The sequence below is a fragment of the Mauremys mutica genome, chromosome 3 (assembly GCF_020497125.1).
Source record: "Mauremys mutica isolate MM-2020 ecotype Southern chromosome 3, ASM2049712v1, whole genome shotgun sequence".
Lineage (NCBI taxonomy): Eukaryota > Metazoa > Chordata > Testudines > Geoemydidae > Mauremys > Mauremys mutica.
Window position 1 is genome coordinate 83,052,169 of NC_059074.1, and position 26,902 is coordinate 83,079,070.

General features: G+C 41.9%; 1 protein-coding gene across 1 annotated transcript; it reads right to left on the reverse strand.

The window, feature by feature from the left end:
* SNX3 (sorting nexin 3) lies at positions 1-26,545 on the reverse strand. Its single transcript, XM_045011840.1, has 4 exons — positions 26,308-26,545; positions 4,729-4,824; positions 4,237-4,361; positions 1-690 (listed from the first exon to the last, which is right to left on the reverse strand). Exons 1-4 carry the CDS (start codon positions 26,467-26,469, stop codon positions 585-587), a joined length of 489 nt encoding a protein of 162 aa, XP_044867775.1. The 5' UTR covers positions 26,470-26,545; the 3' UTR covers positions 1-584.
* Positions 26,546-26,902: the final 357 nt, after the last annotated feature.

The following is a 26,902-nucleotide window of genomic DNA, read 5'->3' on the forward strand; positions in this document are numbered from 1 at the left end:
TGCATTTTCACTTTTATTTCAAAACAACTTTTGACAAATGATTTTAGTATATAAATTTGATTTTTCTTTTTACAGAATATAAAGATAATTCCCTCATTTTTCAGTATAAAGTGTTTTACAAGCTTGAAGACAATTGCAGAAGTGTCTATCTTACACATGGGGATATTTGAAACAGAGTGCCTCAGGTCTCTACACAAAAGTTAAACAGATAATATAGCAGTTATTTTAACAAGAAAAAAAGTCAAGTGATTTAATCAAATGCAAGTGAACATGTGACACTGGGACAGTGCTAGTTCAAGTAAGGCCAACTCAGTAAAATGTGTTAGGGTCATTCCAGATATCAGTAGTGTGGATGGACTCTAAATAGCTTTAATGCTAGAATAATCATAAGAGATTCATGGAGTGATTTAGCTAAAGCAAGTTAGTTCTTTACTGCCATAAAATTAATGCAAAGACTGAGCGGCGTACTCACGTTAGTATAGTGGAGGCTTATTGTGCCAGTATCTGCAGCATGCTTAACTATAAACTCTTAAACCAAGTGTATTAATCACTAACATTTATTTTGAGGTGGGTATTTAGAGCATTCAGGCATGTCTTATTTTGGATGGTGTGTAGCTTTTGTCTATTACTTCATCTTGTAAAAACATGTGAAGACAGCGTTCATTCTGTGCTAGAGGGTGGCCAGCAACTCTAGGAAGAAAAGAAAAAATTAGTTCCAGAAAAATAGTGAAATAAAAGCTTAATATGTTTCGCTAAAACCCCCTTCAGGTTCTTAACGTGAAGACACTTAAATCCCCAACCCCAGATAAGAAATGCATACACATAAAATGCAACACATTATGTAAGAATGAGACTTCAAGTGTTTCCTCAATTTCCCATCCTGACCCCTGGGAGATTTGTGTTTATACCATATATTGGAGGCACATGACAGGATGTTCTCCAGTGAGCCAGGTGTCTTAAACATTGAGGGACAGCAGTTAGATTACAGCAAGGCATGTTCATGGGTTCTTTTATTAATTATCTCCACATGACAGTGGCTGCACAGACCAGTTAATCTGGTCTAAAACATAAGGCCAAATCCGAAGTTTGTAACAAGGACTGATTCACTGGGTCAGGCAAGTCCTCAGACATACTCCAAATCAAAAAACCTTCCTACATCAGGGCAGGATGAAGTAAGTTCAGCAGCGCATGTAGGTATTCTTCTAGTCCAGTAAGGATCAGAGTCCCTGATATAGCAACCATCACCAGTGTTAAGTCTACACTGCAACAAAACACCCATGGCTGATCTGTGCCAGCTGACTTGGGCTTGGGCTGAGGGGCTATAAAATTGCAGAGTAGACATTTGGGCTCAGGCTCCAGCCTGAGTCCCTGGGAGGGGAGAGGGTTGTAGGCCCTTCTCTAGCCTACACCTGAATGATTATATTGCAATTCATTAGCCCCACAGCCCAACTCCTCTGAGCCCAAGTCAGGGGACATGGGCCAGCTGTAGGTGTTTTATTGCAGGGTAGACACATCCTAAGATTTCAGCACTCTGTCGTGGTAGCAGAGATGGATTCTTAGATGCCTTCCATAGTAGTGTCCTCCATCCCAATCATTCAGGTCAGGGAACATGTTACTCCCAGCCTGTGCAACTAGGCTGCCATTACTGAGCAGCATTGACTCCAGACCAAGATTGGTAGTTCTATTGTACTGAAAACTGGAGAGTCATCTTGTGGTCACAACGTGCATGCAGGGATCAGAAGGCTCAGATTCTCCTTTTCTCTTGGAAAGGAATGAGTCCCCAGAATGACCATCTTTAACTTTTCTTTGAATTGATAGAAATTCCCAAAATCCAGGATAAGACAGATGACCTATGGCATGACAAGGCTTGGCAGTTTTTAATATTTCAATGTTTTAAATATGTTATCTATTTACATTTTCACAGTAACAAAATTATGGTTTTAAGCATCATTGATAAAGTTTTCACTGTGGGAAATTATGGGGAGGATCAGATTTAATGATAATAGAGGTTATGAAGCTTTAACTTTTTTAATCTAACTGTTAAAACAAATTGTCAACACCACATGTCCAAATATACAAAGTAAATATTCTTATATCAAAGTAATAAGTCAGGCAGCATTTCTTACTTTGCTTATCTGTGAATTTTGATTATTATAGATGGATTTTTTTTGATCATTTGAGAGATATTATGGAGGACTTAGTCTCTCACTTCCTGCAAAACGGCCTGTACTTGTTTTTGGACATGTTGTTCTAGAATAAAATTTCCATTCAGATCCAGAAGAAGCTCTGACTAAGAGACAGACACTTGCCACCCCATGCAGCTAGGACGTACTTCTGATAACCAGCACTTTCCACTGCATGCAAGAAACTTAATGTCATGGGAGGTCAATGGCCTCAAGAGAGACCTTCCACAACTCTTTGCTCTGTAAAGATTCTCCACCAGAGCAATCCTTCCACATTTTGAAGTGACCTTTGGCTATGTAGGTCAGCTAATCTACCAGCAAAAGCTGTTATCTTTGCAGCTTCAGTTTGGCCACCGACTTTACCAGACAAGTCCTGGCATCAAGCCTTACATTTCTGGTGCACGGAATTTGACAATAGCAGTCTTAGTCACCCTGCTCTTATATGGAGGATGAGAAAGTCTTTCCACCAAGTGGGACAAGGAAGAGTTAAAGGTGTGACAGACATCTCAACACCAAATCATCCAGAAGATGCAGCAACCTGGACCAGGCACTTTCTTCTTTCCCTTGAATTTTTGTGTAGATACTAAATCAGTACAGGCTGCATTATCAATATTGATGTCTGCACTGTGCACACTGGTGAAACAAGAGACAGCTAATCCAACTGCAAGTACAGTATTGAGGCCCATAAACTTGCTGGAAAAATTAAATTAATCTTGAATAGTTAAATATAGTTTGAAATTGTAGAACAAGATAAAAATCAGATTTTTAATGCAGGTATTGATGCCTCTTGAGTACAGTTGGAACTGACAGGCCACATTTGAAAGTTAGGTAATAGGTAATAATTGGAGATATACCAATCTCCTAGAACTGGAAGGGACCTCAAAAGGTCATCGAGTCCAGCCCCCTGCCTTCACTAGCAGGACCAATTTTTGCCCCAGATCCCTAAGTAGCCTCCTCAAGGATTGAACTCACAACCCTGGGTTTAGCAGGCCAATGCTCAAACCACTGAGCTATCCCTCCCCCCATAACAGTTCCTAGCCTGAGCTGTTTAAATTCTGAAGTGGTATTCTAATCTATATAGACACAGGGGAGAAACCACATTTTGCCTCCGTGCAAACCAAGCCATTTAACCAATCTGCCATAAAGTGTCAGACATTTGTGCTAATCCCAAGCATTGAAAGTTTCATGCAGTTTAGGTCTCAATGACATTAAATGCCAATGTAATTGTTTATTGTCCTTTATAAATGCTCATCTTTCAGAATGATCACTTCTAGGATTACTTTTTTTATTTTAGTCATCACTGGTTCTGAAAACAGATGAGGTACACTATTAATTTTACAGGTCAGAGTGCTGTGGGGCTTTTGTACTCTTTTTTGAGAACACTGTGCCTGTGAAACTTTGTTTCACAGTAAATGGTATTAGAAAGCTTAGACTTACTTTAAATAGTTGTGTTTGGGTCAATACACGGACAGAAAAAAGGTAAGTTGTGCCAGGAAGCAGAGTTGGCCCAAGACTTTAGGTTATTTTAGCTTTTAGACAACTGATTCAAACTAGTAGTTTCAAATTGATATTTAGTTTAAGTAATATACCAGATTGTTGATTGCAGACATGAGGTATCAGCTCATGTCCTAGGGCACATTTCTTTTTTTGTGTTAAAATGTGGTCTTTTGAAGATGTAAAAAGACTACTTGATTGAGACGAAGTGTCTGGAAGTCCATTGCAAGCTTAAATGTTTGTCTGACGGAACGTACCTTTTTCCAAGAAGAATCATACAAGTAGAACTTCTCTGAATGCTGTAATTTGCATAAATTAACTAAGCAAAAATATATATAGAACTCTGGTCAACACACATCTGAATGGTTGAATGAGTAAGAGCTGAATATCTGACAAAATATCCATTTTTGAATATCATAACATTTTACGTTTACAAACTTGTGGTTTGAGCTTGTTTATTGTTCTAAAACATGGTGTTGCCACCTTTTAACACTAAAAGATGAAAACGAGCTAATAAAACTCAGATGTTCATAAGATGAGAAATAAACCTCAAACTTACTTGTTTATAAACTGCTCAAGACCTTGCTTCCTTTCTTCTATAAATGAATCATCAAATATTCCATCATCTCCTCTAAAAGGAAGCTGACGGAAGAGAGCTTTTCCAGGTAAGGGTGGTACTACAACCTGAAAGAATTTTTCAAAAAAAGGTAACCATAACCCCAGCATGCACATAGATTAACACACACACACCAATCCCCCGCCCCCACCCTCACCCCCTCAATAAGCAACACTACATTTAGGCTGTGAAAAAGGAATATGTTTGCCTACATTGAAGCAATGAAGAAAGTTAGCCCATATAGAAAAAGCAATTCTATACTTGAGTGTCACACAGTAAGATTACTACATTTAAATTTGGAGTTAAAACCTGAAGCCCCTTTACAGCTTTTATATGGTCTTCAGCACCCCAGTAGATAATATCAAGCTTAATATGTTGTGATAATTAAGCTTTCCCAAGTAGATTTGTATATTTACTTTTTGGCATTCGACTCACCTTGCTTTCTCTTTCGAGTTCACTTCTCAGCCATTCAAAGTCACTGTATCTTCTTCTGACTGTAGACTCTTTCAATTTAAAAATGGGAAGGTTTGTCTGAAATACAAGACAGATCACTGTAAGTGACTACACTTTCAAAGTGATCAACAACTGATCTAGTTGAGGGGAGTGAATGACAAAAATAGGTAGAAGTTTCTTGCTAAGTTCTGAGTCATGACATCCCCAGTACCCTTCCTTAAAAACAAGGAGGAAAGGAGTCAATGTTTTCACTCATCATTGCTCTGAAGTTAAACAAAAAAGTTAATACTGATGTGCGAAGTCAAAACATTCAAGTTAGAAAATGCCAGTATTAAGGTTGTGAATTTGGATGCATTGATACAGTCTATTACATGATCACATACTTTCCCTCACCTGCCACCTCTCAAGACACAAAAAAAGTCTCATTTTGTGCACAGGACAGACTGTGCTCTGGGAAAGAATCACAGTTGTGTTGTTTGTATGACCCCTGCCTCAGAAAGTTGGAAGGTGTGTAGTGAATGAGACAGGGGATTGCAGGAGCAGAATCTCATGGCTACAGCAGCTGAATACCACTGTGGTGAACAGTATTCTATCTGTGCCTCTGCAAAAGAGCTGTAATGCAATACTAGGCAAGTTACTTCAACCAAAAGCCTCACAGGTGGGTTTGGGTTTTGGGGTGTTCAAATAGATACTGTGGACCATGAGACAATAACTTTCTATTCTGCACATGTTGGATGGTGTATGGTAAATAGGACTGGGGCCACACAGTGAATGACGATTAAAATATTAAATAGCTACCCATTCAGTGGGCACAGTCAATCCTGTGCACTGAATGAGGCAACGGTCCTGTGGAAAAAATAATGTGACCAATTAGAGACTATCATAATACATACAAATTAAGATTGCAGAGGGAACCTTACATTTCAGGACATGCTAGACGTAAGTGCTTAACTTGGCAACATCAGTAGCATTCCTTAAAAAAAGGAACAGAAGAGTCTCCCTGCTCTCTGTTCTAGTGTCTGGCAACACAATGGCTCTCAACAGCCAGATGCAGCAATTACAGGGAAAGTCCTGCTCAGCTGCTCTGTGGGGATAAAGCATTTGCAGACCAGTCACATGTGGGAGCAGTGGGAGGGGGGGAGAAAAATAAGCATGTTCAGTGAAGACTGAATCTTCAGAGAATTTAGCCACCAGCTTTTAAACAAGCCTGCAAGCACTCATTGGCTGATTTTTTAGAGAGTTATACTTTCAGTGAATTAGACTTTACAGCAGGGGTTCTCAGACTTTTGTACTGGTGACCCCTTTCACACAGCAAGCCTGAGTGCAACCCCCCTTATAAATATATAAAAACATGTTTAATATAATACCTTTATAAATGCTGGCAGTAAAGCGGGGTTTTGGGTGGTGGCTGACAGCTCATAACCCCCCATGTAATAACTTTGTGGCCCCCTGAGGGGTCCTGGCCCCCAGTTTGAGAACCTCTGCTTTACAATGATGTGAAGAAGGTATCTGACTCCAGGGTGATGCCCCTGCCAAATCTGAAGTCCTTCCAGAGCATGGAGGCACTACAGCCTCCCAATAAAAAACTACTGAGATTTTTTGACATGGGCGTTTCCACTCATTCTGTCCCCCAACCTAGTTATTTAACATGGCTGGATGGAAAAAAACCCACCACACACACAGGATGTTTCAGCCTGGTATAGCTTATAAGCAATTGACAAGGTCTTGTGATACTTGTTAGACAATCTTGACTACAAGCAAAACTACAAACTCTTCCTGTAATAGGCTACATAATTATTTACGAGTTAGTATTAAAGACTGGTTTTTGGCAGCAAATATCACTTAGGTCCCACAAACTGCCTAGAGACAGAGAGAGAAGGGGAACGACCATAAATAACCTGTGATCGTTAAGGTCAGTGAAATATGAAAGACCTAGCAATGGGTCCCCATCAGTTCACATTCAGCAATATTTAATGTTGACCCTCAGTGTCACTGGAAGTGCTCACTTCCTAGGTCAAGAACTCCCATATGTCATTAAACTAAGTGAGCTCTAAGGACGGGTTCTCTGATTAGGCCTTCTCAGGAGTATGCCACAGCTACAGAACTGACTCATGAAACACTGGAATCCCCACAGATCTTTCAAAACTCAGACCCAATGCAAGATGTATTTGTTCATCAGGATTCCCACAACAGCTCTTAAGCAGAAGGGATAAGGAAGAGGTTTTCCTGTGTGCAGTTATTTTTAACCAGGAGGTGGTACTTGATTCTAAGGTTGGCAATTGGACACTTTTCCCTCTGGTACACCCCACCAAAAAACAAACAAACAAACAAAAAAGAGTCTTCACCCCACTTATAACCTTTCCCTTAGAACTTTCCATAGTTGGATCATTGTAGAGATGTTAGTCCTTGACATTCCTTCAGAGGCAGTATCCATTTTACAGATGAGGAAACAAGACACAGGTGTCTGACACTGTCTCATAGCATGTAAGTGTCAGAAAAAGGATTAGACCTCAGGAAGAGAATTCTTGACTCCCACTACCATATTAAGGCCACTTGACAGAGTGGCCATGGAGGAAAAGTTTGACAGTCACATCATGTACAAGACTAATCAGACAAACTTGCACTGAGCAACTTGCTCACAACTGACAAAGGGAAATATTACCTGGCAATGCTGGAGATCTACCAAGTCAGAGTAATTTATTAACCTACTTTCATAGTTTGAGATTCTGTATGTTTTTATGCCGAGAACTTACAAACAAGAACAGAGCCAACATTTAGATACACATGTTAAATTAAAGCTCTTTCCACTTCACTGAATCCTACTGGTGTCTTATTGTCTATAATAATCCTGGCTCACCACATTGCTGAGAACAGCAGTGCCTAGATACTAAGGTTACATACACAATAGTAACAACAAGGAGTCCAGTGGCACCTTCAAGACTAACATTTGGGCATAAGCTTTCATGATGTTTCATGATCTGAAATAGTGAGTGACATGAGTAGAGGGGCAAATGGGGAAAAAACCCTCACTTCTTCAGATGCATGGAGTGAAAAGTAACAGATGCAGGAAATACATAATGGCACATGGAGAAGGGAGTACCTCACAAGTGGAGTACCAGTGTTGACAGGGCCAATTCAATTAGGATGCCTGCATCTAACTTTCACTCCATGCATCTGAAGAAGTGAGGTTTTTTTACCCATGAAAGCTTATGCCCAAATAAATCTGTTAGTCTCTAAGGTGCCACCAGACTCCTTGTTGTTTTTGTGGATACCGGCCAACATGGCTACCTCCGATACTTGATACACAATAGTAGATACTGGACAGCTACACACTTGAGATTTTGGTCTCCCTTTTGCTATTTCACATACACCCACCATCCTGGATAAGTCACTCTGATGAATGGGTTTAGCCAACCAAAGCTAGGCTCCTACACTCAACCCGATGGCAGTCTCTTTGCCTAACATGATAACTTTTCACTACAGCATTCAATCAATTCCAAAATTTCAGGGAATGTTCTAAGTATCAGTGGGCAGAATTCTGGTGAAAAGCTAGCAAATTGGAATACCCTGATTTTACTGGTGGGTCCAGAATACTTATTTGGTGCTGAAGACAGAAGAATCTCTGGCATTCCCTGCTCCTGCCTACACTTAGCTTAATATGCTATTCTCTCATTGGGTATACAGTTCAGCCTACATAAGCAATACACCATTTTCCATTTCAGAGTGGCAGAGAGGTTTGTACCAAGAGTTCAGAATTGCACTGGGGAAGCTGTCGCAGCACACAAGTCCCTGCCCCAAGGGCTTTATGATCCATTGCAGATCCAGTCAGCAGGTCAGACCTATAGAGCACACCACGTGATGTGTGCAGGAACCTCAGAAGCTCCAGTAGGGAGGAATATGAAGGAGGAACTGAGATGTGACATATGGGAAGAGGGAGAGACACTGTTCCACACAGAAGGCAGGGGCATGAAAGGCAGCATAAAGGTGTTCGGTGAAAGAATATGAAGGCATAGTGGGAAGGGAAGCTTGGGCTGAACAAAGTGCGGGGGACCAGGAAGAACTGGGTAGGGCCTTACAGGTGAGAAGTCAGCCCTAGATGCAGAAAGCAAGGGGAGGGCTGTGCAGAGATCTGAAATAGTGAGTGACATGAGTAGAGGGGCAAATGGGGAAGACAATTTTTAACAGTGACACTTTGGCTGGGCAAGGGGCAGCAAAGGGAGATGGAGCAAGGCTGGAGAGGCAACAGTTACAAGAATCACAGGGAGAGATGACCAAGGCAAGGGACCAGGGTTTAGTGGTGATGGAAAATAGGATTCAATGGCAGTCTGGAGGTGGGGGAGTAAAAGGCAACATGGAGGTTGCAAGCCTGGGTGGTGGGAAGCTCAGGGGGCAGAGGAAACAGGAGGGGGATCAAGGCAGCAGGAACTGACTAATGAATCTTACTTTTTTGTCTTTTTGGTCAGGAGAGTGAAAAGGTGAATTCTCTCAGGGCTTGGCTACACTTACAAATTTGCAGCGCTGCAGCAGGGTGTGAAAACACACCCTCTCCAGCGCTGCAAATTGCGGCGCTGCAAAGCGCCAGTGTGGTCAAAGCCCCAGCGCTGGGAGCGCGGCTCCCAGCGCTGTCCGTTATTCCCCACAGGGAGGTGGAGTACGGACAGCGCTGGGAGAGCTTTCTCCCAGCGCTGGCGCTTTGACTACACTTAGCGCTTCAAAGTGCTGCCGCGGCAGCGCTTTGAAATGTAAGTGTAGCCAAAGCCTCAGGCTCTGATATCCTCAGGTGGATAGTGCCATAGTTGAGAGGAAGGCAGGGCATTCCACCTGAGATACCAAAACATTTAGTTCAAGGCAAGCTAAGGTGTGAATCTTTGCCTCATTAGCCTGCTGCACTCTAACTGTCCATGTGCACCCTGCTAACACACATTAACAGTTTGTTAATGACCTTTGATCTAGTCTGACTCCTTTTCAAGCACATGAGCTTTGGCCTGATGGCTTTTTATGCAACAAATCTGATTAATTCCAGAGTTTCACAGTGTTCTAGGCATCAATGGGGAAAGCCCTATGGGGGTGGGGGGCTGGGGGGGAAAAAGGGGGAGAACAGAAAAGTCAGATTTCCACTGCTAGTGGTGGGGGAAGGGGAAGGAGAATTTAAAAATCAGGCCCATGGAGTGCTTATTCTGTGCTGCAGGTAGAAGATTCTCTCTGGCAATCCCTTCTGCTGCCTACACAGACAGCACCTTAATAATTTGCTCCAATTGTATGGATAGTTCACACTACACAAGCAACTAAGTGTGTGATCCTCAGGTGTACTACACAGGAAGAGCTGAGACTCCTTAGCCTGTCATACACTGTTGTGAGCAACCTTAAAATTACAGATGAGTGGTGGGCTGATGAAACATTTTGGTTTTGAGACGTGTGTTGACAGTTACTGACTATATAAACTAGTAAGCTGTGGTCAAATTTTGGGCCCAACTCAGACAGCTTCCATTTAAGAGAGGAAGTGGGCAGTTAAGCTTGATGGCTACCCAAGAGATATTGAGGTTGAATGAAGAGTTCAACCACTCAGGACAAGTTTAATTGCCTATAATTGCACTACCTCTTATGAAACTGCTTCTATATAGAAGAGAAATAGGCTATTTAGTGGTCACTGCACACACAGATGTAACTGCCAGTCAATAAGTGCTTGTATTATGCCTAATGTAGTAAAGCAATTCTGTTTAGTATTAAGCTGAAGTGTTTGAACTTCTAGACTGCTACTTACAGCCTTGTACCTTCTACAGATGCTTGTGTGAACACTGCATGTTTCATACACTAAATCTGAGCTCACTGGACCTTTGAAAGCACTTAAGTTCTCTTTCCCAGGTAACCACAACATTGTTCATTGTACGAATGACTAAGAGCAAAAATGCAGCTAACAAGACTCTTATTATACTAAAAGTCAGGCTTATATTTAAAGATGCTGGCTTTCTGTATAGAACAGTATTCTTATCCCCAGCAGGGAATAAATTAGGTCCCCCAGAGTGCAGGATGAGGATTCCCAGAAATAAAGCACTGGATTATTTCTCTCTGATTTCACCTATTGGCTTTTTAACTGAGTTCAACCTTCCGCATTAAAATATTAAGTCTTTGTAAGTGTCTAAAGATAGAAAGGCCTTTACAATATTGAGTGTTTTCTGCAGGTGAGATTTCACATTTTAGATTCCCTCCTCTCAAGTTACTTAACAAAAGGGATTAGCTGCTCTTTTATTCAATGCTAAAATCAAGCCTATGAAAAGAGTTCCCTAAGATTTTTCATACTTCTGGGTACGGAAGTCTATAAAGTTAATCTCTAAACAACATATCAGGCTTACAGGTACAATGTTGGGGTAAAAGGGCCAGTTCAGCTCATTTTACCTTCCACATTTTCCCTTTTGAACTTTTGACACAACTGTGATTAAATCTGACTCATTAGTTTAACTATTTCAACACTTGGTTTGTTTCCTGTGCCTCTCAACTTCCATCCATTCCTCCAATTTTGAAATAACCTGTGGCTAATTGATGCAGTTTCAGTGTTTGTGAAAGTGTCTACTGGTACTGGTTAAATCTACTACACAAAGCCCAGAGAAACATAATGGGTTAGACATCCAGCAAGTATTTCATAACTAAAAGTTATTGATGAGGATAAGTCATGTGGACTGGACAGACAGTGTACTACTCAGAGGTGCACCTTTTACTATACTTCAATCCATAACCTGAAGGAAGCTATGAAAAGGGACTAGCAATGTATTAACCCCCTTTTTTCATGTAACATTCCTTCTGAAGGAAGTAGAATCACAGCAGCAGCTACAGCTATTTTAAATAGTGCTGATACAGCAGTATTCATTTCCCAGAAGTACACCTGTTTGATGCATCTGAATGGATCTCCTTTCAAGCAAGTCTGCAGACTGAAAGCACTGTTTTGCATTCCTGTTTCTCACCCACCCAGCTCTCACTTTATGGCCTCTCTGTTAACCTGGCTTGTATTCCCAGTGGAAGTGGGCTATACATGCCTCTTTACAGGAGCTGCATAGAAGGGCTCTTGAGCGACCCCAAAGTCCCGAGATGCAAAAGGTATTTTACCCCTTCCAATAAGATGCATCCCTTTCAACCTCTGCTGAAGAAACAAGAAGAGCAGGCATCAGATGATCTAGCCAGGCAGCTGCCTATTGTACCAAGAGCTTCATGCTACAGTTATACAGAAGATGTAATTTCCAACAGGCGAGGACTGGGATCCCAATTCCTCATGGAGAGGGATCCTGCTAAAACAGTGCAAGGAGGCATAATCTATGGCACCAGGTAACAATGCTAGCAAGGAAAAGATTCAAGCCAAGCCTACCAGAATCTCTGGCTAATATGAGCCGCAGCAGGGTTAACCTTTCATTCACTTACTCATTGTAACAGCCACAGGCCATCATGACCCATGAGATTAGGCAGAATTGCCATGGATTCCAGTAGCTATTGTTACAATTAACTGTTTCTGATGTACAGCACAAGTTTGCATAGTCCTGTAAGAAAAATTCACTAGATTTGATGAAGGCTGGTGAGCCAACCTATCAAATTAAGCAATAACCTCAGTCTAATAAAAGATGAAAACAGAAAGAACAGCTTTTTTGCATCAGTCTAAGATGGCACAGTAAGTGTGGCTGGCTATGGCTCATGTTAAAAAAGTGGGACCACAAAAGAGCTGAAGTACTTAGATCCCTGAAGTCTTTTTTTTAAACTATTTTATTCCCCCCCCCCCCAATCTATAATCAAAAGGGTCAACTAAATACTTATTGGGGTCCCTTTACTGCTTACAAACTGCTATCCAACGCATAGTCACCAGACTGCCCCCTCTTGAGCTTTCACCAGGCTGCTACAAGGGTGACCCACCTCACCACCCCCCATCTGTTTTATACCTCCAGAGTCTGAACAAGGTTCATGCACTATGTGACACTCTACCCAAGGGGAACAACCTGCACCCCCATGTTCATCCTTATATGATTGTGTGGTATCCAATGCAAAGTTTGTCATATATTAGGTGTCTTCGGAAGGCTCATGATGCACTGAGCATTGTTACCAGTAATGTTATATGTTGTCATTTCATGTATTTAGTTTGAGGCTGAAAATGTGTTCTCATGGCTTAAAACAAGCCCAGACAAAACTCTCCATGAGTAGAGGGGCAGTTCACACCTCATCTGGGCATATATGGAACAAACCCAGCCCAGCCTCACAGGAACCAAAGACACTGGCCTAGGCAGCAAGAAAGGATCTGTTGGAGTTACTCCCCTTCCTTTGGACAGTTTGGGGCTACCATAAGGTAATACTCACTTGACTCTGAAGGGCGGGGGGGGGGGGGGGAGAAAGAGGGCACAAAGCCAAGAGGGAAGAATGAACATTATGAAAGGGAGAGACGTTTGCCATGCTCTCTCTTCCACCTCCATCTACAAACACCACCACCAAGAGGCCGAAGCACTGATCAAAAGGAGAGAGCCTGGCTGAAGGGCAACCAGCCAACCTGTGGTGAAAAGCATCTAAGTTTGTAAGGGCACTGAAAGTGTTAAGATCAGCTCGGAATGCATTTTGCTTTTATTTCATTTGATCAAATCAGACTACTTGTGCTTTGATTTATAATCCCTTAAAAAAACCCTATCTTTTGTAGTTAATAAATTCGTTGGTTTAGTCTACCTGAAGCAATGTGTTTGGTTTGAAGCATGTCAGAGACTCCCCTTGGGAGAACAAGCCTGGTACATATCAATTTATTTGTTAAATTGATGAACTCATAAGCTTGCAGCATCCAGTGTGCATAACTGGACAATGCAAGATGGAGATTCCTAGGGCTGTGTCTGGGACTGGAGATATTGGCTAGTGTCATTCGGTTGCACAATCCAAGCAGTGGCTGGCCAAAAGTGCTCACTCACGTGCTGGGAGCAGCTTACATGCTAGAGGCTGTACAAGAACAGCCCAGGAGCAGGGGTTCTCACAGCAGAGCAGGGTAAGGCTGGCTCCCAGAGTCAAAGATTGGCATGACCTAGCAGATCACTGGCCCAGATAACACCATGGGAATGTCACACACTGCCCTTTGCTTAAGGTCCCTAAGGACATGCTCAGGAGACAGACTCCCCATCTAGGACTCTGTCTTGAGAGTTTAGACCTCAAGGTCTAGTTGCTCAGCCCCCAGAATCAGTACTGACCCCCAGACTCCTGCATAGCTTAAACATACCATCTCCCAGAACCCATCCACATGGGCATTCAGGGTCTATGGTTAACTTCAGGGAATGCGAGAGATGTCAGACTTAGTACAGGATTCTAGACCATCCTTGCTCTTAAGCATGAGAAAAATATATGAAGGGGGTATTTTTGTATAACTCAGTTTATTCACCACTCTGAAAAATTCTTTGGACTGCAGTCAGAGCCCTCTATGGACTCTACAGGGTCCTGCTACAGCGCATGGCTTTTCTTCTTAGTTATGGAACCCCTCTCTCTGCCAGCATACTTTGACCTTGGTTGATCCTGCAGCTAAACCAAGCTTCTACTGCTACAAAAGCATTCCTGCCTCTGCCCTAAGCTTCCTTTGTGGCTTTGAGAGTCTCAAAAGGACTCAGCTGTTACTGGTGGGACTTTAGTCATGCTTCTGGTAATTTTCCATTCTCCAAACCCCCGCCCTTTACAGGCAAACTGGAGGAAATGGCTTCTCCCAGCTGTACCCAGCCTCCTTAGTATAACTATTAACCCAGAGTAGTCATTAAGGGTAACTCCTCTCCACTGTATCTAGTCTGGGAGAGACACGGTTACAGGCTTGTAAGCAATGGTGGATACACATAGGTATACAGATGTTCATTATACAGCAATTTTCATAAGGAAAAAAATCACAATATAAACCAGAATTCATAAATTCTACAGATTCCCCAAAGCATCACAGTTCTCTAAAAGAAACTAAAGTTGGCATTGTGGAATACTAGAAGTGCAATCAGATGCTTCTGAGATGACAATATAGACGCAAAGTGCCAGCCCCACAAATTCAGTTTGGAATCAGAGTCCAAATGCATTCTTTCTGGATCACTCAACAAATATTCTGCAATCTGGACTTCGAGTCAGGGACGGAGTGACTAACCACAATCCAGCTCACTCTTTTAGAGCAATGTTAGCTCTGCAAGACTAACAAGAACTAAAGGTGTGTCAATAACCAGACAACACAGAGAAAAACAAAGGCATCTTTGGACTCCAAGTTACTTCAGAAAGGAATTGCATCAAGGAGTTATTCTGCTAAAGATTGTAACCCTCATGATTCCAAAGGAGTCCAGTTTATTTTGGATGGGTCCATCTACTTTGACAAAGACACCATCAGATGATCATTGTAGTGTACACAGGATATGACTGTTCAAACCAATGCTTTGTTTCCCCCCCTTCATTAGAAGAGCAGTAACGGTAAGAATTTATATTTCAATTCATGGAACAAGTTCCTTTAAAGAAACTATCACCAATAGTGTTTCAATTTGCATCCAAGTGAATCTGCAGCACTTTTGGCCTCTGGAGATCTTTCATAACCAGCTCCTTTGTAGTCCATACTCCCTCCTCTAGCCCATGTAGCTCCAAGGGCAGAGTCTGACCTCAGGGCACAAGGACTCCCCACTCTCTTGGTAGGAGCTGGAAGCGAAGACAGCTATATGATGGGGCAAAAATGTAGAGGCACCTTTGAAACTGAGGCAAAAAAGTTCCTGAAATTACCTGAGTATTTTCCTATTTGTGATCAAATTGGTATGAACATCCAATCTCACAGTCCTGCTGAACTCTAGCTCCCCCCTACCCTCTATATCCTTCACTCCTATTGATTCACCCCTCCCACCTTTGTCTTCCACTAATGTACAAAGGACCAAAAACAAGTTAGATACCTGAATTAACCAAACTGCATTCCTTCCCAAACCCTTCATCTACCTTGTATTTGGGAGTAAACTCTTCAGTCAAGGACTGTGGTATGCATCCAAAACACTGGATGCCCAGTCCCGATTGGAGCATTTGGAATATAAATAAATATTCCTTCTGCAGTTCTCTGAAGTAATAAGCCACTTACACACAATGGAAGGGCTATACAATTCAAAGCCAAGCCTAAAAAGGCATAATATGCAGTAAGTCATACCTGCTGTATTTTGTTTCAACTTAAGTATGAAGAGTGTTTACATTTTTGTTGCAAGAAGTTTTAGGGTGAGCCAGTAAATTATATTTGTACCACAAACAAAATCTGATGTTTGATATGGTTGAGCCAATACACCAGAACTTCAAGGGGAATAAATTCATTATAACCAAGAGTAGCTACCAGCTACCATCATTTAGTTTCACTCACTCAACAAGGGGTTTAATTTGTCAGATTTGCCATTGTTAGCACTTCAGTGGTCTCTCCCATTCCAATCCATTGTGCGTCAGCTATAACTCCCCTCTCCTGTTGCACTGTTCTGCTCCATTGTGCTGGCTAACAGTCAAATGGAATTTGCTAAAATCCTATCCTCTAATATATTAGATTAATTCTGCTAAGAAACATTTCCCTAGCAGCATATGGGAAGCAGGAAGAGTACAGCTATGAACCTGATTATGTTTGCTTAAGCCAATGACAGGTTTGTGTACTTGGAACAATCACTTTCTACTCTCAAAGAGGCTACACAGTGGCATGTGCACTAATCAGTGACTTATGGGCCAAATCCTACAGAGTTCCAAGTACCTCCAACTCCAAGTTCAATGAGAGTTCCAGGCCTCCTGCACATCTCAGCATTGGTTCTTGGTTATGAGAAGACAATGCCAGAAGCCTGATTTTTCAAGATGCAATTAGCTTGGTTGTAAAAAGTCACCTGGGGTAACAGGTATGCCCAGCCTAGGATTTAAGCACTTTTTAAAAAGAGCAGCACTTATGTTATGCAAATGAACAGCTGAATACTAATTTAGAAAGGCTGATCATTGAACTGAAATTTGGCCAACTATTGCCCTTGAATATGGTCTAATCTCCTTCAGGCTTAGTTTTTTTTCTAACCACGATTATACATACGGTAAATCAGGTAGGAGTTGAATTTAGAGGTTTAAAAATTTTGCCTGTAAACAGAAATTTACATTATGGAAGTAAAAGTAATCAAGCTTTAGATGCTTTTTAGAAAGTGTTTAAAGTAAGTACTCAATTGGTCTAAAGAAGCCCTTCCACAGCAGCCACCCTTGTTCCTACTACAAGTATGCATTTTGAAAACATTCGTGCAAAAGACATCAAGACAATCTGTATACTGTTTTGGTTACTTCAGAGAGGAAGGAACGCTGAAGTTGACATTCCATCTGTAAGTCATTCTGCATGCTCTGGCAGCTCACCCCCACAATTGGGCATGACTTAGATATTGAAGGAAATGTGAAATTCCTGTTTTTAGTCAAAAATAAAAATTATCTGCAAGTAGAACTCAAACATTGCAGTACTTGTCCCCCACCATACACTCTCCTCTTAACAGCCAGGAGCACTGAGCCGCCTTGTTGCCATAGCACCTCTTTGGATATGGTCTTTTGAAGTAAGCTATGGTAGGTCTTCATAAAAATGGATTTAGTTCACTTTTGCTGGCATACGCTTACATGCAATTAACTTTCAAAAAAGTTTTGAGAGTTTTATGGAAAAACTACAATTGAATCAACACTTTGAATTCAGACCTGTTAAAAAAACAAAACCACATTTTCTTCAGCAACAAAAAGCCTCCCATCATCCCCCAATAAAAGGTGCATCATCCCAGGGGAGCTCTGACACACTGTAAAGCAGTAACATTCAAGCCTGGAGTCATGATCCTCCACTACCTTCTGCCAGCCAACTTCTGGAGAATTGAGGGCTTTAACATATAGCCCATTCATTGTTATGGCAAACATCTAGTGAATATAGTGACATTACCAGAGTTCTGAAGTAGGAAGGCAAAAGCTATTAAGTTATTAAATCAAATTCAGAAGCTACAGTAAAAGGCCTCCCTGGAAAAATCAAGAGTAGATGGATTGTTACTCAAAAGCCAGGAGTTTTTCCACTGGCCAAGATGTTTAGACCTGCCCTTACACTTGAGTTACCTTACACAATATACTCCCCAGAAAAGAAAGTCTGTGTATTGGAATCCAAATGCAAATTAGATACAAGTCCAGTAAGGCCATGCAAGACTATTTAATACTTTTTGGAACACACTCTCTTGCTCTGAATATACACTTGTGTCACACAATCCTCTTTTCTTCCCCTTGTTGCCACTTAATGGGATATAAAGAGAAGAGAAGCGATAAGTCAGAAAACTTTTTTACAGTGCTGTAGTCTTACAAAGACATTCCTATATTGAAAGCATTTTGCTTTAAGTTCAAATATGGAGTTCAACTTTATAAGAATATTGTCTGTGGATACACCCACTAATGTTACTATTGAATTTCATACTTCAAGCTATGGCACACTAGACTAAGGCGTTGGTTTTCCCCGAGCCTGCTTGTCAGGATAAGTTTTCAACTTGCCATTGATGAGTTAAGCTACTTACTATCAATTTCTGCAGAATTGAGACTCCCTCAAGATAAGCTTCTAGTCCACCTGGTTGCAGAGTAAGCCTTACAAATGCACTGTTGTCTTTAAGACTGTAGATTATTTCAGTGCTCGTGGTGCTGCTCAGAGCTTTAAACACCAACAGAACACTGACTTCGGGCTAGTCTACACTGGCAACACTACATTGCTGCTGCGGCAGTGCTTTAACGTGCTCTCCAAGCACTCTAAAAAAGGTCCAACCCCACAAGGGGTGTGCTTCCCAGCACTGGTGCACTATACTGTCTATACTGACGTTTTACAGCGCTGCAACTTTCTTGCAACTTTCTTTCGGGGTATGAAAAAAAAAAACACACCTTAGATCAGAACTTTGTTGAGAGCCTATTCTGCTAAGAATTGTCAGTTTCAGTCTGCTGCTCCTAAATAAAGTTATCAGCAATAGCAGAGCCAGGCACTGACATTCATAGAGGTCAAAAAGGAGGCTCACTGAAGTAGAGTCGAGTAGAACTCTAGGGTGGCTGGTGCCAAGAGGAGGCAAACTGTTCTCATAAGTGATTTCATTTTATCCAATACCTTCTCCCCAGAAGCTGAGAGATGGAGACGGAAGCCCACCTAGAAGGTGGAAGGGATAGTCCTGTTAGAGGTCCTAGCACTTCCCTTTGACCGATGAGCATTCTGTGCAAACCTATAGCAAGTGGGTTTAGCTTCTGGAAGTTTTTCTCCAGCCCTGGATGAGTATCAAAAGTGTATAAGCTACATCGCTTCTATAGCATAGTTCAACATGATGCATCAAACCAAGAAGTCATTCTCCATATCCCGCACCCACGGACTGCAGTCTCCTCTCACAAGCTGCCTCTATTCCACATACTCAAGTTAGTGTTGCTAACTCTTGCTAAGACTTGAGTATCTAAAATAGGAACTAGATAGGTATAATATATAGTTTGTCCTCTGCTTACATCAGCTCCTCAAGTTTTAAAACAGCAAGCTTTTATAGCAACTACTTGTATATAGTTTGGTATGTTTTGGGAGCACCATTGTGTGCAGTGCTCCCAAAACACTCTAAAAATAGAGTGCTACTCTATTTTTCTGGTGTGAGTCAGTCAAACATCTGAGGGCAGAATTCAGTCCATTAACCTCTACATTTGATCTTATTGCCTCATTCTAAGTTTGTTTTGCCTCTAAAATACAAGATTGTCACCAATGCACGATTACACAAGGCAAATATAAATTGAGATAGTAAGAGCTTTCAGGAGACCCAAAGACTGAAAGGACACCATCATCACTTATGTCACAAGGGAGCAGCAGTTTTGCATCTCCAGCAGTCTAAATCAAGACAGGTTTTATGCTCAATGATCAAACAAAATATGATTTCACACAGCTGTCCATTGCTGTTAAATATAAAGCTGGAGTACTTGGTTGCAGATTATGAACTACTACAATGTTTTATACCAGTCAGACAGGCCAGAAATTTTCATATGCCTTTACTGCATTCAAGATGAGCCTACAAACATAGGAATCTGAGTGTATGAAACGTTCAGCTAACTGGAGTTAGGGAAACTATATTAGTGTACAAAAGTTACTTGGTATTGATAAATTTAGAATTTTTTTTTAAAAACTAAGCGATTCCCTTCACATCCATGTAATTATTAGAAAAACATCTTAGCCTGCCAACTGACTGACTTGAACATAAATTGATCACTCTAGAGTAAAGTGATAATCAGTTTGTTATTTCATAACTATCGTGGGATTTTACCTATTTTTGTATCAGCTATGGAATGAATTCTTTGGCACTGATTTGGTATCTTTTCCAGTAGGTTGTTCACTTAGGGCTTAAGTGCTGGGTACAGCTGGAGACCCAAAAAATGAAGTTAGTTGTTTACAGTTCCTTAATTCTGGAGCCAGTTTTTCCATTATCTTTGTCACCAACATAGTTTAGAGCAGTCTTGGGTGTCCAACGTAACCTGGAATGTGTAGTTACAAGGTAGAGCCCCATCTCTGTGTCCTCTCTGATGTAGAGATGAAAGTACCAGTTATGCCATTTGAATATTCTCCCATGCTAGGCTAATCCTCCATTGTGCAGTTAGGATTGCATTACAGGTACTTTGTATCTAAACTGTTGTGTGACGAACTCCCAAAGATTGATATCCAGGAGTTGTAATCATTGCAAGTCTTTCAAATGGCCAGACAGAGGCACAAAGTTACTTCTTGAACGTATAGGGCTTTCTGATGCTACAATGGTCACTTAGTTCAGAGAAAGTGCTTCCTTTACAATTAAGTTTTATTTCCCTTAAAATAAAGCAGTTGACAATATCAAGTCAAGTTTTCACAAGGCTGAGTAGGGGTGCAGATTTGTCCTGGTATAAAAAAAACCCACACAAACACACACGAAAATCATGGAGCAGTCTTAGTAAATTTAGTAACACTTATGGGTTTTTGATAAAAATGACAAATGAGACACGGGGACTGGGAGGGAGCAGAAAGGGGAAGGAGATGGAGAGTGAGCCTGCCCCTATACTCACCCCTGGGGGCAGCTCTTGTGTCTCCAATCCCATGAGGCTGGGCCTGGCTCACTATTCTGGGAATTGTGACCTGGCACAAGTGGTTGCAGCACCACTCACTCAAAGTAGGCCTGGCTGGGGGATGGCCAGGCTGAATTTGTGTGAACAGTGCTGTGAACCCACGTGCCAGGTGACAATGCCCAGAGTGGTGCGCCAGCTTCAGCCCCATGGGATGGGAGCTGTCCCTGCAAGGTGAGTGTGTTAAAATCACAGACAAAGACAAGACATGGACAAACAGGAAAATCATGGTATCCATGACATTTCCCTCCCAGCATCATGACACTGCTGCATTCTAGCTAGGACATCTGATATTACAAGGCTTCCTTATTTTCTATTTGATGTTGAGTTGAGTTTCGGGAAAGATAAATATGACAGTATGACGTTCAGGCTGACAAGAATGTTTTTGGCAAGCCATCTAAAACGAGGAGGTATATGAAATATTCTGGTATCACATGCCTACTCGCCCCAGCAAATGTAACTGATTAATTTTACTAAGTTCTAATCAGTATGAGACAGAACATTAGGAGTAGAAAACTGTATTTTACATACAAAGTAGAAGTATTTATATGAACACAAAACACCATTAAGACCTGCATTATCTGTGTAAACCAAATCGAAGTGTTCAGAATCAATATAATGATGGAGCAGATAGCAGGAGCATTGAAGAAATACAATTCAACTAAAGGTTTAGAGTTCCTGGATTTTATAGGATTCTGAATGTGGAGATACCACCACCGCAATATCCTGTTTTGTAATGCAGGTAATAATTTAGATATATTTTCCTAATGAAGACTTCATACTCAAATTATTCAGAAATGAACGGATGGACATATTGTCTGCTTCCCATTGTCCTGAAACAAGTTACTATTTCATAAATCTTTCCCTTGCAGAAGTTGAAATTCTAATTATTTCTCCTAAGCTAGTATCCTGTAATATATTTTCAATTCTGCACTTGCCTTTCAACAGTATGTTTCTAGCAAGTCTAGGAGAGAGTTGTGAATGCAGTTTTATTGTAAGTAAAGTAGTAAAACAATCAACTAAATAAAAATCTATAGAAGACAGGAAATAAAAGGAAGTCACATACAATTTAAAAAAAGCATCAAATTTGTTCCTCCTCTGCTAATCAGTGTTTTTTAAAAGCCTAAAAAGGGTAAAACACAACACCACCACAACGGATTGTGTTATGTTTCTGCTTTCTCTTGTCCCCTCTCCCCTCCAACACACACTAAAAGGAGGAACTGAACTAGAATTAAAGCCAACATTCTTATAGCATGCAACTTTTCTTGTACAACAGGAAGCATAGCTGAGTTCTTTATTTCTCTAAGACACACAATATCTTCCAAAGAATGTCCAGCCTTTATACAACACTACATGTTCACCACTTAGTTATGAAAGAATGCAGTAACATTACAATACTATATTTCATACTGCAGAGCCCCACAAATATTGTTCAAGCTGTTGGCAGATCACATATACCAACATATTTAACCTCCTGGCATAAAATCTACAATGTAAACTCTTCTTGCCTAAGTCATTTGCAAAAACTGAAGTACTGGAAGCTGAATCATTGTCTCAATAAGTTTAGACCATGGTCAATTTCCATTAGGTTTACTTTTCTAAAAAAAGCCTGTACATTTTTTTTGAAGCATAGATTATTATCCACCTTAAGTGCTTAAGTCAACTGACAATGAGACCTATACCCTTTCAAATATTTTACCCAAAATCAAGTGGTACTGTTCAACAGGAGTCTCAACACACACAGCTTATGAAGAAACATCCTGAGCCATTGGTTAAGCATTCACAAATTCAAAGCTAAAGTGCTCACCTAGCTGTATACATCGTATCAGCACACCCATTAAAGAATTGTGCTTCAAGTATAGTCACAATTATTATTTTCCTGTCTGGATTTCAGAGGGGAAAAAAAGATTGAAGTGCCGCAAGAATAGAACAAATATGAAATTCTACCACTTATTCGCCTCCAATGTCATGGTCAGAGCAATTGAAATGTTAAAAGCGGAAAGCTGATAGAGAGTAAGACTACTATAGAGTTCTGTCTAGTCACAAAAAAGCATGAATGAGAACTTACAAATAAAACTGTTAGTTGAGGAATTGTTTCTGGGAACACTTCTTTTTTAATTTGTAGATGCTGGAGGAATTTATTCTATGCTTTAAGAAACACAAAGGTAATACTGGCAAGTGGGGTTATTAATGCATAGTGGCTTTTAAGTATCAGAAGTTTAAGCTTGCTAGAAATAACTTGATCCTTCCAACTGAAATTCAGCCACCAACTTTTTAGCTAGTTAAGTGAGAAGCATTTTAAAACAAGAGGTGGACAGGCTGTGAACTCAAAACTTGATTCTACACAAGTAGTCATATCAAACACTGCCAATCAAAGCTTCCAAGCTCTCAGATAAAGTGTAGTTTAGGAGTAATTCTAACCTTGGATTCCAAGCTCTAAGAGTGGCCTACTGTAGATAAGCTGTAAATTCATAAAAAAACTACTGTATCAGGTCTCCTCTGCTGACTGGCAGCAAGCTCTCTTGTATGTGTATGGAGAATTAAGCCAGCAGTTTCTGCATAATTAAAGCTTTCATTTAAAGTTTCTAGTCATTGTTTGTGAAGATAGGTTTCAGAATGGTGGCAGTGTTAGTCTTGCAAGGTTGACAATGTTATCTTCTTGTGTCTAGAGACTGGTAGCTCCAGTACCATCATTGCTGCTTACCCAAACAGCAGCTGAGTAAAATTGAGAGAAATAGTTTCATTTCTACCAATTATAACCCTGTGGGTAGTAGTGAAGCCATCAAGAACAGCTTCAAGCAGCAACCTTGAGTTCTTCACAAGAGAGGATCTCTCCCCCACCCCTGGGAGGGGAGGGAGGAGACTGGGGAGGAGTACAGTAGCACAGGTTTATTCCTCTACCTCCCCAACAGTAGACAAGAGGCTATAGAGGGGAGGGACTAGACAAGGCTCCTTTTACCATCCAGCATCTAGAAGAGGTAGAGCTCCACATGACACATACTAGCCATTTACTACTCAAAAACAGTTATAGAGCAACTAAGCCCCAAAACAGTCTTGCGACAACACTCCAGTAAAAATCCTAGCATTCTCCCTTTCCCTCTCCACCAAACCTGGCAGAAGGCTGGGTTTAGGAGAACACTGCCCCTTGCTGGTGGGACCCATTCCAACCCACCCACCCTTTCCCCCACTTCCTGTAAATAATTTTAAGCAGCCAGCTAGTACTTTCTCTCCCCAGCCCTTTTCTTCTTTTTTAAGTCTTGAACTATATCAATATTGTAGGCAAAATCCACCTCCCATCAACTTCACTAGTGCCACGATTTTACAGGTGTCTATGTTAGTTAATCCAAGTAGTCAAGTGAGACCAATGTTTTAAGATAATAGTTCTGAATCAAAGGGAGTGAGGAGGGTATTCCATAAAAGAGTAAGTATCATGAGATACATCCAAACTCATAGGCATTTCAGAATTTAGGTTCTAGTACACTCTAAATTGGATTTTAAAGGTAACAAACATGCAGAATACACACTAGGTAACTGAAGTGTCAAATTCTACTTCTCCCCACCCTGTTTTGTACACACCATTCATCATTAAAGATGAACTTAAATTGCAATTCAAGTTAAAGATTCAATATTTTGCTCATATGTCAAGGTGGGCACCATTTTCAGTTAGCATATTTCTAACGGGGGTTTGTTAAGTAGTAATTCAGAAGATTAGGAAGTTTACTTCAGCCCATTATTTTGATAGTACAAGTATAGACACTTTTAGACATTTGGTTTGGTTTGATATTAGCATTATGTTGCTACTGTGCAATTCAACTGCCCCATTTACTAGAGCAACAACAAAAAAAATTTAATTAGCACCCACATACATTAACACTTTACAAGACACTACATTTTTTATTTGTAAATTGTCTCTTCGTTGTCTTAGTCAAGAGCAAAAAGACAGTTGCAGTTTTATTTACAGCATTTTATTTCCATCAATAAGACTGTATCCAGCTCAGACTCCTCTTCCCCCTCCAAAAAAAAAAAAGTTAGCTCCTTTGCTCTGCATAAGGATGGGATCCATTACCACACAGCTCTCATACACTTCTCAGGAATAGCTTATAATCTAAAAGAAGTTCCCATGCTTTTTTCTATTAGCTTAGCCCCATTACACCAATAAAATACATTCAGCATTACTATCATCCCTGGCAAACACACACCTACCAGACATATGTATGCATATGTTAGCCAGGAAGATTACTGAAGGCCTGAGCTCCAGTAGCCTGACAAACTATTGACACCCAGACATATAGGACAAGCTGCTTTTTTTAAAAGTTATAATTTTAGGTTATGCATATCTTCCTTAAAGTGAACCTGACCCATCTCACTTAGAGACAAGGTGGGTGAAGTAATACTGTTTACTGGACTAACTTCTGTTAATGAGAAATATAAGCATTGAAGCTACACAGAGCTGAAGAAGAGCTCTAGGTAAGCTCAAAAGCTTGTCTCCCTCACCAACAGAAATTGGTCCAATAAAATAATTTTTTCACATCTTAGCTCATCTTAGCTCCCCCACCAGGTCTCTTGCATATCCCGGGACCACCACAGCTACACCACCACTACAAACTTGTCACTAGCACAAATGAGACCCCTGCTAGCTGGTGTGCCCTGCAGAGGTGAGTTGGATAACCTAAACCATACAAAGGCCATCATCAAGCTTTCCCCTAGTTCCATAGGGCAGACTGGCTCACACTGGATCTAAGCCCCACTGTGGTCTCTCAGTGCCACTCCCACAAAAGGTGGAGTGGGAGGGGAGGAAGATTCCAGTTTCCCCCTTATGACATGTTTATACTATGAGCTAGGTGGAGGTTTAACACAGGAGTTCTCAAACTGGGGGTCAGGACCCCTCAGGGGGTCAACAAGGTTATTACACGGGGGGATCACAAGCTGTCAACCTCCACCCCAAATTTCCCTTTGCCTCCAGCATTTATAATGGTGTTAAATATGTAAAAAAATGTTTTTAATTTATATGGGGGGGTCTCACTCAGACTGAGGCTTGCTGTGTGAAAAGGGTCACCGGTAGACAAGTTTGAGAGCCACTGGTTTAACACCTGGGGCGAACACAGTGTAACAGCAGCGGGTTGGTGCACCCACCTAGGCAGCATCACCTCAGCTGCCCACGCAGGGCTCGTAGCCGGGCCCCGGGCCCGCCTGCCAGACCGGCCCCTCCCAGCCGCAAGATGGTGAATGAGACGCGGCGCCACCGCGGGGGATCCGCAGCCCCAGCAGGGCGCGGGGGTGGAGTCCGACTTCAGCCCCGCCGCAGTGTCACGGTCACAGCCCCGAGGGGATGGGGACAAAGTCCAGCCGGGAGTGGGAGGGGGCAGAGCAGACGTTACCCCACGCACACGGCGGGGGAGGGGAGACGCAACCCTGGGGGTCACTGGGCAGCCGCACAGGACCCCCCCCCCCAGGAGACCGACCGCCCCCCCTCACCTTGACCCTGATCTCGTAGGTGGTGAAGCGGCCCCGGCCGACCCCCACGGTCTGCGGGTTGCTCACGTCGATCTCGAGGAAGTTGCTGGGCGGCCCGTAGGCGTCGTTCAGGTTCTGCGGTTTGCTCATGAGCCGCCTGGTGTCCGCGATGGTTTCGGCCATTTCTCTACCCGCCCGCGCCGGGTCCCCGCCCCCCCCTCACAGACAGCAGGGACGTAGCGAGCCAACCCCACTCCCCTCTCGCCCTCTTATTCTCCAGCAAACAGCTGACTCCCCAGCTACGCGCAGCGACCCGGCCGCCGCCCGGCACGAGCGGATGCGCCCACCGCCCGCGCAGGGAATCCCGGGACTTGTAGTCCTTTCGCTGCCGCCGAACTCGCTCAGAGCAAGCACGGAAAGAGATGAGAAAACTACAACTCCCATGCTGCACCGGGAAAGGGCGCAACAGGCAGGACTCTGACAAAAATTATCTTCATAGGCCCGTCCGCAGAGGGAAATGAAAAGCAACGAGGGCAGGGGGAGCAGGGCCGGATCAGTAATGGGGCCCAATAATAGTTATGGGGAAACTGCCAGGAACTTCACTAGCCCTAGGACT

What these genes read in the sequence shown, in the direction of transcription:
- SNX3 (XM_045011840.1), bottom strand. Translation starts at nt 26,469, where the DNA reads ATGGCCGAAACCATCGCGGACACCAGGCGGCTCATGAGCAAACCGCAG. An exon ending in CCTACGAGATCAGGGTCAAG is followed by an intron (nt 4,825 to 26,307) that starts GTGAGGGGGGGC and finishes CTTGTATTTCAG; the next exon opens with ACAAACCTTCCCATTTTTAA. An exon ending in CTTGAGCAGTTTATAAACAA is followed by an intron (nt 691 to 4,236) that starts GTAAGTTTGAGG and finishes TTTTCTTCCTAG; the next exon opens with AGTTGCTGGCCACCCTCTAG.